We start from the raw sequence: 14,637 nt of genomic DNA, 5'->3' as shown, positions 1-14,637 counted from the left end.
CACAAGTTTGATTCTACTTTGAGTCTTTTTTTTTTGCATTTACTCATTAGAAAAACGCACTCACAACACTTCCCACTGGCCTTAATAATTAACATTTAATACCGTTTTTCAGTTACATTTCATAAAACTTTCTTCATTGCATTATAGTGGATAATATTTTTGACTTAAATTTTAGCACATAATTATTACAAAAGAAATTAATTAAAAGAATTTTTTTTTCTGCGTTAGTGTAAGAGAGACAAGGTTACGGACTTTTTTTACCGCTTTCAATAATTTATGAACTGTGAAAGGTGTGTGCTTTGATTTTTTGCATTCTTTTTACTTTAAAATTATTAATTAATTAATTTGTTGTCAGATAACATTCATATTGCCTTAATCGAATATGAGAAGTCCGTTTTGTGACGGATGGTTGTATTCAAACATAAAAATATTTATTATGCGTTAATAGTTTTCTTCTCAATATTATATATATTTACGTATATTATTCCGCATAAACTCCCGCGTTAAGAAATTCACACATCCTCATCGTTCGAAATTCTAATATGCGAAGCGACCGAAAGCGACTAACGCAACCGACACGATTTTCGCGACTACTGAAAAGTGTGATGTTGCTAAAGTTGTTGTTGATATTTGCTTGTTGCTGTTGATATTGTTGACTGAACAGCGCGCTCAAGCGCTCTTCTAACTAAAAATGTGAAAAGCAAATATTTTATATACATATTATATATTACATATGCACATGTATTTATTGTTTAAAAAATGAAGAACTTACTCGTTCTTTGTTGTAACGAATACTTCTTACAACGACACCGGCTTGATCGCTTCCACCGCTTCCACTTTCATTAAAAAAATATTGCTATATTTAAAATGAAATAAAAAGGAATTTTTAAAACTTGATCCACTTTATTTTAATACTATTCCATTTTATTTAATTAAACTATTCAATTTACTCGATAGAAAATTTTATAAAAATCCATAAAATTTGGCTTGCGGTGTTTTTTCAATTATGGCGTTTTGGCGTGGATTATAGAAGCGTTCAAAATGTCCGCGCAATACTTGCAGTTAAGATGACCACCCGTCAAGGTTTTTATATATTTTTAGGTAATTTAGCAAATACTATGTTATAAGAATAACAATATTAAAGTGATTTTTTTATGGAAATGAAAGAAACAAATTATATTCCTAAATTTAGAAAGTAGCAATGTGGTCGCCTTAATTCACTGCCTTTACAAAAGAAAAAAATTGTCTGCGAATTTTGCTACGTTGTGTCTGCATAAGCAGCCAAAACAAATGAACAGAATTTACGTAGGCAATAAGTTAAATTTTTTTATATTTCATATTAATAATTGCTTCTTTAATAATCTATTACAGAAAATAATATACAACAAGAGTTCAGTTTTTTATTTGCATTTCTGTACTCATCACCGAAGGATGTATTCATTTTGTCGTTTGTTCTCCTGTGGCCAGGAGAATGCTTACAACAGAGATTACACAGACGGACATGTTTAAAGCGATTTAGAGATTGATGTTGATCAGGAATATGTATACTTTGATGTTGATGTATAAAATCAATCAAATCGATCGAAGGAAATGCCCACAGCAACGCGCAAACTGAGAGCACTTTTATTTTTCAAAAGGAATGATAAATTGCTCTTTTGCTCGTTACTCATAAGCTATGGCAGATAGATCTACAAAAACTTGAACGCATATTCTGTGGACGACGCTACAGCATCCGTACGAAAGTGAAAAAAATTTGACATGCCTAGACAGCATTATATCGTATCAAAATTTAATTTTTTTTCAATTCCCTTATAATACAAGGAAACAAGCTTAAAAGACACCAAAAAGTGCATAAATTCTTGGCTTATTTCAAAATTGGAATGCACACAAACACGTCCGTCTGTTCATCTGTCCAATTGTCTGTCTGCGCAACTATGTAGTATCTGTGGTAATGATTCTACCGTTAGCGAAAACGACAACCCACAAGCTTGCGAAAGAATTTGGAAATGACTTAAACTTTTCCAAGGATGCGTCACAACGTCCACACAGCTATGGAACAATTACTTTTATTTTGTAAATAGAAAAAATCAGCCACGCCCACTCCATGTTATATAGTATGGCAATTTATTTTCTTTTCCGAATATAATTTTCTTACTGGTTTTTCCTTAAATTATTTTGAAGATAAGTGATGAAAGATGGGTAATATTAAAAATATTAAAAAGAATAATAGGATTATCATTTAGAAAACGTTGTAGGAGGTAAGTTAATTGAATAATTATCCTATCCCTATAATGGAATTATTACCTTTACACTTAAAAGTTTGAAATCCTTAACTTTATTAGTTGATATTATTGGTGGTTTGATAGGTTGTATTATTTCTGATGTAACTTAAATTTTTATTAATTAGTCTATATTTTTATACAAGAGACCAAAGTATGTTTAGGGTCTACATGATTTGTGTATTTAATTGAGTAGGGAATTTAGATAATATTTCATTAAAAATTTAATCCATAAAATTATTAAAAAATGCGTATCTTAAAATAAAAAATAAAAAAATTATTTGTATTATTTGTCTACCAAAAAAAGTTATAATAAAAACCACTTCGTCTAGTACAGTTGTTCGTCCGTTTCAGTAATAATACTTCAAAAACTACGCATTATTTTCACACAAAGTCATAATTGTCTTGAAAGCCCGAATAATGGAAGATTGCATTTTCTCCCCATATAAGTATTTGCGTTTCGTGGTAGCGCCTGTACATGTTTGGGCTCAAAAAAATATTCTTATGTAATCCAAATTCACTACCGTTAATTTTTTCGCTGGAACGTTTAATATTCGAGTTAATTTTCATCATAAAATATTAAAAACTAAGCCTTTTTTTGAAGAGCTTACTACTCATGGTATATCTTATAAGGAATGGGGCCAAAAGAAAGACCCACGTGGTTCAAATTAGGTCCATTTACTATCAAAAAGAAACTTTCATCACAAAAAAATTGACAATTAGGCTTTTTTTGCCACTTAAGGATTTGCGTTTCAAACGTAGGTGGGTAGATTTTTCGTCAATTTACTATTATGAGTCAATTTTCCCCATGAAATATTCGAAACTCGACCTTTTTACCATATAAAGCTTCGGTTTGCACCACTGGACCTAAAGATTTCACACCAATTTGGGATCCCAAATACAATTAGTTAGCGACTTTTACCGAGAAATTTTGAAAATTTTAATTTTTCCGCATATAACGGTTTTTCCGGAATAGACGTTATAGGGGAAGAGGATTAAAAAGTGAATCGAACCGACTATTTTCAATAGCGTTCGCCTTAGAGCTAAAATACGTTTGTGTACTAAATTTCCTCAACACAATCTTACGTGACAGACAGAAAGGCTTAGGTCGATTTAGAAAATGATTCAGAATCCATCGGTATAATAAAAGGTGGGCGTATCTTAAGCATTTTTGAGGGTTACATACGCCCGTACTAAATTAACATAGCCATAAGTAATGCAGGGTATAAATATGTGAATAGAAAAAATATTATTCTCATCAAAGTCAAGCCGCCAAATTTATATGAAGAAATTGTAAGTACAGACTCGCCCATTTAATCAGTCGCAGAAATTGTATGCAACAAGTGTCTGAAAATAATAATAAATAGAGGAAATAATAAAAAAAACATAAATGAAAAAACAATTTTATGTTGTTTTGGTTTACTTCGCCTTTTTTAATACAAATTTTGCGAGAAAATGAAAACCAAAAATTTTGTCGGTCGGATGCAGGTAAACCTGCTTTCATCTATTGTTTGTCACGCATTCAAAAATATTCTGAAATTTCTTCGTATTTCCCCATAAAATATTATGCTATTAAAGAGGGAATTTGAGCCGTCCAAATTGTAAAATACAATGAGGGCATGTACAGAGAGCATTTTTTTTTAGCATTTGTTGGTTAGTTCCTGTGTATCTTATGATCCATTTGAAACACGTCCTTCTCCTTGTGGTGCATGGAAATACCCATCGAAAACCTCCTAGAATGAGTATATTCTCAATACACGTAAGATTCTATATAATAGGCCGGCATCCAATTCTTTTCGATTCCAACGTCTAAGTTTTTCATTTTGAAAAGGAATGTTTTTTATCAATCACTTAAGCATGGATAGTACATGTGGTATATTTAAAAATTAAATAAACTCGATCAGTATAAGTAATTAAACCTGGACTTATTCCTTACCGCGCTCTTTTATTGTTAGAAGTCCAACCCAATCAGAAGTGGAGTGTTGAGTATTACACACTTATTCTGGACTAAATGGTATATTTTCGTCGTGTCATTCGCACCCAGTGGACAAACGTTTGGAGAAATTGTAGCAGCTCGGTGTTGATCTTTTAATTGGTATGAACAAAGCAGCTTATCATGTGATAGTCGAATTGTATGATCGCGGTAATATTATATTAACCGATCATGAATTTACGATTCTTTATATATTACGTCCACATCACGAGGGGCAGGATTTACGCTTCGCTGTACGTGAAAAATACCCTTTGGAAAGAACCAAGCAAGGGAAAACTTTGCCAACTAAGGAACAGTTACGAGGCGTTATTAATGAAGCTGAAGAAGGCAACAGCTTACGGTATATATTAATGTCTCTCGTAGATTGTGGTCCTACTGTCATAGAGCATGTGCTAATAAAACATAAACTTGATAACTGCGTAACACCTTCGAGTCATATTAGCAATGAATCTGCAGAATTATGTATTAACGAGGAAAGTCAAAAAAAGGCGAAAAAGAGTCCAAGAAGACAGCCGACTGACGTTTATTTGAACTTATATTTAAATATAAATAGCTTTATTTATATAATAACTTTATTATATGCTTAAAATAGCTTTATTAATATATATAAAAATATATATAAAAGTTGTTATTCTTTTTAATGTTTTCCCGATTGTTTCCGTTTCTTCTTCTTTGGCTTGGTCGCTTTTGCTCTTCCATCATCTCCTCTTCTATCATCATCTTTAGATGTATATGTAGTGGACATCATCTAGGCGACAAGTAATATTTTCAATCAAAGACAAGTGCGCTCAGTAAATAGCAAGATCAGACGCTGTAGAAATGTAAGAGCATGCTGTATATAAATTACAGGTGTGTAGTATTATTCTACCGTCCACAAACTCAACAGTCACGAAGAAGGACTAGATGATGGTAAGCAATGGTTAACCGCAATTAACCAGCAAATGCCACCTATCCCTTACTATTTTGGCTGCTTAACTTACTGCTATAATATCCGAAGCGATATTTCCTTACCGGCGTAAAAACCTTTTAATTGAAGTGCCTTGAAGCCAAAATTTTGGCGACATAATGCTTGCGAATAGGATTGCCGAAACAATATTTTAAAAGAAGAATAACGTACGGAACTAAACTTAAATCTTTCTTCGCCTCTTCTTCTGAGAGCTTATTACCTAAATACTTCTGAGGGGACATCTGGGGGTTCGGTAGCAGCTCTATGGTAGACACATAATCCTCCGTCAGCTCGTTGGCGCCTTAGACGGGTACAGAGGTAGTGTCAGCATCCTTAGAAATAACTGGTTTTGCCGAACTCTTACTGATAATAACGGAGCCTGCGCCACCATCATTAGCCATTTCAACCTGTCTGCCGGCAGCTAGTTTATTACAACGAGCTTCACGATAATTATATGAAAGGGGTAACCCTCCCGACAGAAGCCAATCTTGCTCAGGGAATTAAGGGGATATGTTGATAGACCTATACGATTTTAATCGAATTCATCCGATAATAACATGCAATCTATGATTTTATATAAGCACATGACCGCAAAGGCCGATAATCAAAGAATAGTTACGGAAACCGTCGGAAGACAGTCAAGAAGAAATTCGATGGCACTTTCAACCAGAACTGAAAGTGGAAGCAGACCCGTCAACTGACAGATTATAGCTACTGCCTAGCAACGTAGCTTCACAATTTCTTATGTGCAAAAGAGCATTGATGTAGATCTATGATAAATTCACATTAAAGAATATAATTGAATTCTCTTCCTTCTTCAAACAGGTCGCACTTAAAAAACAAAGCCTTAAAAAATAATCTACAATTATCTACAAATATGTGCTACTTACGATGCCTTGTCGCTTTGTATAGATGCTAAAGCAAATGGTTGTAAGGACATACGTTTTGTTAATGAATCCAAATAAAAACATGCTTTCCAGCGTTTAAACGGAAGCATCAAAAGGAAAAAAGGAAAAGCAATGGGTGAGTACGCCTAAAGGAAAGATTAAATTATTTACTTCAGCTTCTCTGAATTCTTAATAACCACGCACGATACCAGATTTACAGCTGGTACACGCGGTACTCCCCAAGGAATAGAACGTAAAATATGTTAATGAGATCTAAATTTAAATAATATGAGAGAAAATTAACTGAATAGTTGATATAATATGAAAAATAATTCAAATCGAATATTTTTTATCGCTTTCCTATAATTGAAGTCATTCTTATTTCCAAAACCGCCTTACCAACAATCAAATTGCTGAGCTTAGTACGACATTTTGCTATATTGAATTTCAATATATTTATAAACCTCAGGGGGTTGCAAAATATTATTATTATGTGTTGAAACACTAATTTAATACTATTTGTTGCATCCCCGTCTTATTCACTCATAAAAACAAACATTTTTGCAACTTTTGTATAAAAAAATTGAAGGCTAAACAATTTTCTTTGAAATCACAGCTTGACGATAATGGACACAAATGACATAGAATTGCATGAGGATGGATTGTCGATACCAATGGACCATACTAATGAAATAAACGCAATGGAAAAACTATGTCGTCTTTGCTTGCATCAAGATAACAACGAAGGAGGAGTCGTGGATATATTTGAAGAGCCTACGGATGAAAAGGGCAATAAAAAGCAAGCCTTGAAACTAATACTCTATGAATTATTTCAAATCAAAGTAAGCGAAAATTAAAAATAAGCATCTAGATTTAATTTTTTTTTCCTTTTACAGTACGACAAATCTTCTTATTTACCACATGTTGTATGTCAACGCTGTTTAGAAATGGTTAATGCTTTTAGCAGATTCCGACAAATTGTGCAAAGATGCGAGGCTCAACTGCAAAATCGAGCAAATCAATTAAGCCCCGATGTTTCTAAAAGGCCGGGTTTGAATGGTAATCCAGGTATTTTTGAACCGGAAGATGATTGTGAAATTACTGAAGTGAATCCAGAGCAAGATTATGAAAGTTCGGAAGATGATTTTTCCATGGAATCCGATTCAGAAACAGAGAATGTGAACGTCGCAACAAACAAACAAAACGATGCAACAAATTTGGCAGTACCCCCAACACAGGCGCCGAAAGATAACGTGTCAATGATACGCAATGTTCCCGCCAATATTACCTCACAGGAAGAAACCAGCACTGGATCAGATAACATAAGCGCCTCCACCAGGGAGATGACGGGTCTCGAATTCAACATTAAAAATACGTACTTGTGTCAATATTGTGACATGGCATTTAAAACCCAACTCGAATGCAGTCAACACGAACTAAACCATGACCCGAACACGCCATACACATGTAGCTTTTGCTCCAAACGTTTTAATAGCCGTCAGAGCCTGATTGCTCATATACGTGAAAATCACGATACAGAGCGGCCATATGTTTGCGCCAACTGCAATAAAGGTTTTTGCAGAAGATCGGATCTTAAAAAGCATACCATAGTACATACGGGGGTGAGACCGTTTTCGTGTCCAGTTTGCATGAAAAGTTTCTCGCGTAATACTAATCTTACTAAGCATATGCGCGTGCATAGTAGCGTGAAGTCATATGGTTGCCAATATTGTTCGCTTACTTTCCCTAATGGAATAGAACTGTTAAAGCATGTTCGTTCTCATGTAGCGGATAATAAAAATGCACGTAGAGATAAATCACAAGAATTGGTGTCCAATCAGACTAAGAGTTCGGGAAAAGGTGTAATTTCGCAAAACCCTATTGTAGCGCAGGGCAACGAAACGATTGACCATAGTGAGAAGCCTGTAAATATAACCCAAGTTCGTGCAACCGACTTACCGGTTCAACAATCTAATGTTTTGTTTTCTCAAGCGCAGCAACGAGCCATGGGTGTATCGCCTAAGCCACCTGCAACAACTCCAAAAACATCGCATTATCGTTCGCATATTTGTGATATATGTTCGAAGACGTTCACACGCGAACGAGATCTTCATCGTCATCAAGCTCTTCATTTAGATACTTTGTTTACTTGTAAGCAATGCGGAGTGGGCTTTAGCCGTCGCGAGAAGCTTGCACGTCACGAAATTGAGCAACATACTATTCAATATCCCTGCGAAAAATGTCGGATGACATTCCTTAAACAAGAAGAACTCGAAATTCATTTGAAAATGCATGAATTACAGCAAAGTGCAGCCTTATCTGCCCACCAGGCAGTTCTAAACGCAGCCTGTGTGCAACAGAATCCTGAAATGCAAGCACAACTTCAAATACCTCAACCGCCTTTAGGTTTACCACAACCACCACCTTTGCCTTCCCAACGGACGTCAGACGCTGATTTCTCATTTTACAGTAATATTGTGCCGATGGTAAATTTAGGTTTTTATAGTGAGACTCGTCCAGAAGATCGAAACGGCATTTAAGGAATGGTCACTTTACTTATCAATTGTGGTATTTATCTTCATTTACTTTTATTATCTACGTATGTTACCTCTAATGTCAATATACTACAAATTTTAAATATGCATTTACTTGCTCTTGTCGTTTTTATAGAGTTACGCTTAAACGCATAGTGATGTACATCTGCATCATATGGTGCAAGCCACTCCTTATGTAGCAACCTCTACACATTTTTTTTTTATTTTAATTTTTTACCAAAACTATTATCGATTTCCAAACGTAAGTAGAATCTTTAGCAGTTTATTTCCTACATCTTCGTCAATTTGTGTTGTTGTGAAGCTTAGTACTATTTTCAATTTTTTTTTTTTTGGCTTTTTTTACACACCACTGTGAGATGGGTGTATATTTATTTTGTTTTTTAACAAAAACAAAAATTTGTGGGTTTTTGCTCGTCACTCGGAAATTATAAACGTTAGAAGACTGAAATATTCCACATTCATTTTACGAAGCGCTCTATTCTATGCGCGAAAATGACCACAGAAAGTTACAAGTGATTAAATTTTGTTTTTTATTTTTTTTAGGTTTCATGCTTATTTATCGCAAGACAAACAAGACAGAATGTTTAGAACTCCTTAAAAGAAGATATATTATCTGCCTAAAAGTTGGTTAAAAACAAAATAATAGGGTGGACAACGCGATTACTTTTTTCTTAATAATGCTAGCGATATGGATACAAGATAAGATAAAAGAACTTGGAGAGCAGAATGCGAAAAATATAATGTGGAGTATGCGAGATTCTGCCCCCACCGGGCATAGCTTTCCTACTTCTTAAGTAATTGTATTGTTTCACTAACTATATATGCAATGTAGAGAAATAATTCTTACATTAACTAATTAAAAGTTTCATACGTATTAAGAAGAACTTCTCCCGAGAGATCATTTAAATCAGGATCGCTTACCGAGATCAGACCTGTAATAGACCACCTAAGTGAAACATTTTTATCTGTTCCCATACACCAGTGCCTCTCAACAGGCTAACAAATATGTTCGAAGAAATCGGCCATTTCCTGAAACAATATTTGCAAATAAGCCCTACAAGTGGGACCACAAGTTATTTGTTTTGTTTGATCTCATGGGATACGCATACCGTTTCGAAATGCACTCGGGACAAGATGACAAAAGAAATTGACTAATACAGCCAGAGCGACACCAAGAAGGAGAAATCATATAGTGATAATTTGTAGACATCATTGCCCCTCACATTATATTTATCGGAACAAGGGATCCATTGTGCTGGCACTGTACAGAATAGATTGCCTAATTATCGGTTCGCGAACAAGAAGGATCTAATGGAGAGGACGGTCCATAAGGGAGCTTATGGGGAAGGATCTTCTCACCACTGCACAACAAGGTCGCTAGTTGGTCGGTACTTTGATGACTACTTACATTGGCTCGCAACACATAGACCATATCTGTCGATGTGATAAGTGACTAAAGCCAAAGATCGATATCTGCTGTCCAAAAATAGTGCAAGAGTGTAATGTGTATATGGAAGGAGTCGATCTGATGGTTAATTACTCAGGTCGCTGTCGTATCAAAAGCCCCAAATGGTACCTCCGCGTATTCTATCATATATTGGAAGGCAGGTTTTTCCGTCTGTCTGTGTTGATTTCAGTGTATAAGCTGCAGGCCGAGAGAGCTATTTTGATGAAATTTGGCACAGTGGCATGTTTTAGATCAAAGACGAACTATTATGAAAATGATTCAGATTGGAGTACTTTTCGAACATTTTCCATATAAAGCTTTCTTTTAAAAGGGCATATGGTGGTGGTTATCGCTTATCTCAAGTAAAGGCTTATTTTAAAAAATTGTTGATATAATTTATTCTTTTTATTCCAATTCAACTCAGCTCTTTAGCTAAACGCGTTCTCCACTCCATCCACTTCTCATTTGGTGGCCACATCATAAGGATATTCTCAGCAAAAAGGTAAATCTTCATTTAATTTGTACAGAGAAATATTGACTGCACCATATGACCATCGGAAGCAAAATGTCGTGCAATATGCAAACGCCAGAAATATCGGTTGGCAGATTTCATTGTGGCACGAAAGAAAGTTAAATAAACGCTTACAATATATTATAGTACACCAAGTTATATAAATTAGCGTGTGAATGCATAAGTAATGCTTTACTAATTAAAAGTCACTGTATTTATATTCATCTAACCTTTGAAATATATACATTTTTTAAACTATTATAATTATATGATCCCCGCAGTCGTACACTGAAACAGTTTTAAAGCTCTTTAGCCTTCTTTTTCTTTCAACTTGAAATAATTAGCTTAGACTCTGAAACGGCATATGAAATATCAACGATGCAATGGCACTTTACACTAGTTGTAGTGTAATTTGTCAAAGTTGGTTGCAATGACCTATTTCGGCCCAAGGACGAACCTTGTTGAAAGTAGATTAGATCGGATTCTTCTTAGGTCCAATCGTTATGTAATGGTTTATTTTGAAAAATTTTTTGGCAAAATAGTATTAGTATTAGTTCTCCAAAAAGTATAATTATTTCGCAACAAAATATTGGATTGGATTTTTTTGAACCTTTTCCGGCGTAACCACTGCTAAGAAAAATAAACTGCTACCTACCAAAAAGACATACCTTTTCATACTATTTAATGATCACTGATCCGTAGTAAAGACTTGATATAGAAGTTTATTGTAAGAAATTCGACTCATATAAGTCTATTTTTTAGATCCACCCCAAAAAAACCGTTCCCATGAAAACTAAGCCTTTGTAAGACAATAAAGACAAACTTTTGATTCTTAATGAAAAAATGGGTGAAGAACAACAGAATCTTTGGCAAGAAAATTAATTTTCCTGAAAATGGATCACGTCGGTTCACGTTTTGGTCTGTCCCCCAGAAAGAGTCTTTTATCAAAAGTATTTCTCTACAACAAGATATAATTTTTAATATTTTGTCACAGAAACTGATAAATTGTATTAGATGAAGCGGTCGTACGGTATTTATGGGTCGGCCTTGTCAGGCGGTAATGCTTTTACGCGTCTATATAATAGATTGTTGCGAGCTTTATCTTATTTGGAATCGCAAATGAATGTCCTATCGAGCTTTGCTCGAATTGCCTAAGAAATGGTTCAGTCGTTATTTAAAATAGAAACCAATCCTTCTATTAGGTATTCTCCATTATATTTAAAAGGACAGTCTTCTAAAATGTGTTTATGAATATATCATATATTACTACACATACGCTATATGCTATATACATAACTTACTAAAACAAATTGCAATTCTGTGGCATTTCCCTTACTCTCCATAAGTACACCCTTCCCATTCCCTTGCTCTTCATAAGTGTACACACAAAAATTGAATTTACTTTGAATAGATTATCAAGCAAAGAGTACGTAATATTAAGTAGCTAAGGAATCGCAAATCACTAACCGATAAAACAGAGAATAGATTATAATAAAGAACACTACAACACCAAATAACAACTACTAACTAAGGCTGAGTCGTAGTAGTAAGTTAATAGAATGTAATTCTAATTCCAAAATAGATAACAAACTATGTTCAATATTAGAACAGTCGAGAAAGTAATTCTGATTTTTTTTAATTTTTGATCTTCAAAAAATAATTATACCACAGATAAAGTACCAAAGGTTTTTGTGACTTTTGCTTATACGAAAAAACCCTCAATATCTTTAAACAATTTTTTCTACTTCGCCTAGTTTTCCGAGATACCGACGAGTTAAATCCCAGTTCTGCCAAAAGACCCTATTTTGGTCGACTTGCCACAGTCGTAAAAATGAAGGCAGGAAGGTGAAAATTGACACAAATATTTCTGATTTTAGAAAAGTGGTTTCGATCTGCCCGCATTTACGCCCACCAAAAGGGAGAAACTTAACCTCGCAAAAAAAAACCGAGAATTTGCTCATATTTTTGACTATAACTTTCGAATCTATGAAGATATTTCGGAAGACCTTCTATTTAAATATTCGCCAAATCCTGCCTTAGTCCAAAAATAGTCTTGATCGGCTTAATGATGCGTCCACAATTAACGACAAAATTTTTATTTCAATATATTTATCCTTTTTATACAATTACATGAAGAACAAGCGAACATGCGTTAAAGCAAATCGGAAATAAATTTGAATTAAAATGGTATCACTAATTTTAGAAGATGCGAAGTGGTCCCTAGTGTGGGTTAGAAGTACTTTACAGGATGAAAAGTTATAGATGAAAATATGGAAAAATTGTCGCTCTTTTTCGAGGTTCCATTTTTATATTCTACACCACTTGTTGGTACAGACTATACTAAATTTGGTTGGACGTATGTAACACTCAAGAGCGCATAGGACAGACCCCCACTTTTCTGTCCTTCTAATGTCTGCTTATGGAAATTTATTTTCAAGCTGGAGATCGCAAATTTCGAGATATTGTGACGAAATTGGATACATTGATGTGTTTTGACCGAAGGATGAACTCTATTGAAAATGGTTTGGATCCGTCGACTTTTTCGACCGATGTCCATACAACGGTCTATTTTGAAAAGTCTTCATATGGGAAAAATGCGAAAATTCTCTAAAAAAATGGCTGGGTCAATTTTTGAATCCCCTTTCATATAATGGAAACTAAAGTTCGTACGACATAAAGATTTAATTTTCAATGCTTCATGATAAACACCAATTATATAACAATATATAAGAATTTAAGATAAAAAAATTAACTGTATCAAATTTTGACCACCTCGGTCTGTGTTTTTGATACTACCCTACAAGAATTGAGTCTTCGTAGGACAGAAGGATCTAAATTTTAATATGCTAAATAAAACCTACAAAATAATAGTAATTTAAAATAAAAAGTTCACTGTACCAAATTTAAATCACCTACGCCAATATTTTGGACCCTATCGTACACAAGGATTTTTACAAAAACTTTGTTTCTTAAAGCAGAAAATTCGAAGTTTTATTATGTTATGACGAAAATTATTATTATGTGCTTAACTTTGAATACGCACCACAATTTTTGGATCTCTTGGGCGCAACCACGCGTACGGAAAGTAAGCTTTTATTTGCAAAGAGGTCTAATTTTTAGTATGCAGTATAATATTAACTCCATATAAAAACAGTACTAGACAATGTGGTGTAGGGTATTTAAAATCGGTCTAGCCCGTGTATAATATTTTTTATTGCCGTGATATAGAGAGACTGCGACCATTTTTTAATTATGCATTTGTAATCAATTAAGGAAAATTTGTGCCAAATTTCAGTTTCTGATCTCCCTTATGGCGATCTCACAAAAACAGAAGATATGCTCTAGTGTTTGTGATTGTGGCTAACAAGTAAAGAAAAACCGACGTGACTTCTTAATATTTAACTGAAAATGGCAAACGGATAATAAAATTGAAATGAATATCTTAGTGTTACACTGACGAAAACATATCGTATATGAATTTATCTAAGACTACTTCTAAAGCAAATCAAAAAGTATATGACGGAAAGATGTAACAAAATTATTTTCAAGATCAACTTATGATTTTATAGGGTCTCTGATTATTAGCGGTGGACACAAAATTTTAAATAGAATACTTTTTTAGGTATATTCCGCAAATACCATTCCTTTATACTTACTTGATTTGAATGACTTTTCATAATATGAACCAACGATTACGGAGTCTATGATATTCCTTTTAACATATTTCTTTAAACGTATGCTGAACTCACTGATACATAACATTCATTGTCATTGAGCTAGCATAGATTTTCTCTTAAAATCCTAAAAAGGATATACGGAATTTTTATAAACATATTTACGTAGGAAAATAAATATCCCTTTTCTAATCGTTACATAGATATGCATTCGCCTCTTTTATCCTCTTTATGACTGCGCGGAAGCAGCAAGAAAGAAATGAAAAAGAACCGTTGTCATTAAAAATAATAGCAATACGTCTTTGTGCAAAGCAAGGGAAATCTTTATACTATGTATCTGTAATC

The 14,637-nt window shown here is 34.0% G+C and overlaps 1 protein-coding gene across 2 annotated transcripts; it reads left to right on the top strand.

Moving 5' to 3' along the window:
* The first annotated feature begins 6,653 nt into the window (after positions 1-6,653).
* On the top strand, positions 6,654-8,753 carry LOC119640432 (zinc finger protein 436). 2 transcript variants are annotated; one of them, XM_038038478.1, is made up of 3 exons: positions 6,654-6,947; positions 7,002-8,030; positions 8,103-8,753. In XM_038038478.1, the coding sequence occupies exons 1-3, from the start codon at positions 6,732-6,734 to the stop codon at positions 8,643-8,645; spliced, it is 1,788 nt and encodes a 595-aa protein (XP_037894406.1). In that variant the 5' UTR covers positions 6,654-6,731; the 3' UTR covers positions 8,646-8,753. The 2 variants fall into 2 exon arrangements, with proteins under 2 accessions (XP_037894406.1, XP_037894404.1); XM_038038476.1 differs by having other exon boundaries at positions 7,002-8,753.
* The last annotated feature ends 5,884 nt before the right edge of the window (positions 8,754-14,637 follow it).

This window comes from Glossina fuscipes, unplaced genomic scaffold (genome assembly GCF_014805625.2).
Source record: "Glossina fuscipes isolate IAEA_lab_2018 unplaced genomic scaffold, Yale_Gfus_2 121, whole genome shotgun sequence".
NCBI lineage: Eukaryota > Metazoa > Arthropoda > Insecta > Diptera > Glossinidae > Glossina > Glossina fuscipes.
This window is presented reverse-complemented; position numbering and strand designations above follow the sequence as displayed.

Bases quoted from the DNA above. Each gene is read 5' to 3' on its own strand.
- LOC119640432 (XM_038038476.1), top strand. From the start codon at position 6,732: ATGGACACAAATGACATAGAATTGCATGAGGATGGATTGTCGATACCA. The intron at 6,948-7,001 runs GTAAGCGAAAAT...TTCCTTTTACAG, and splicing joins ATGAATTATTTCAAATCAAA to TACGACAAATCTTCTTATTT.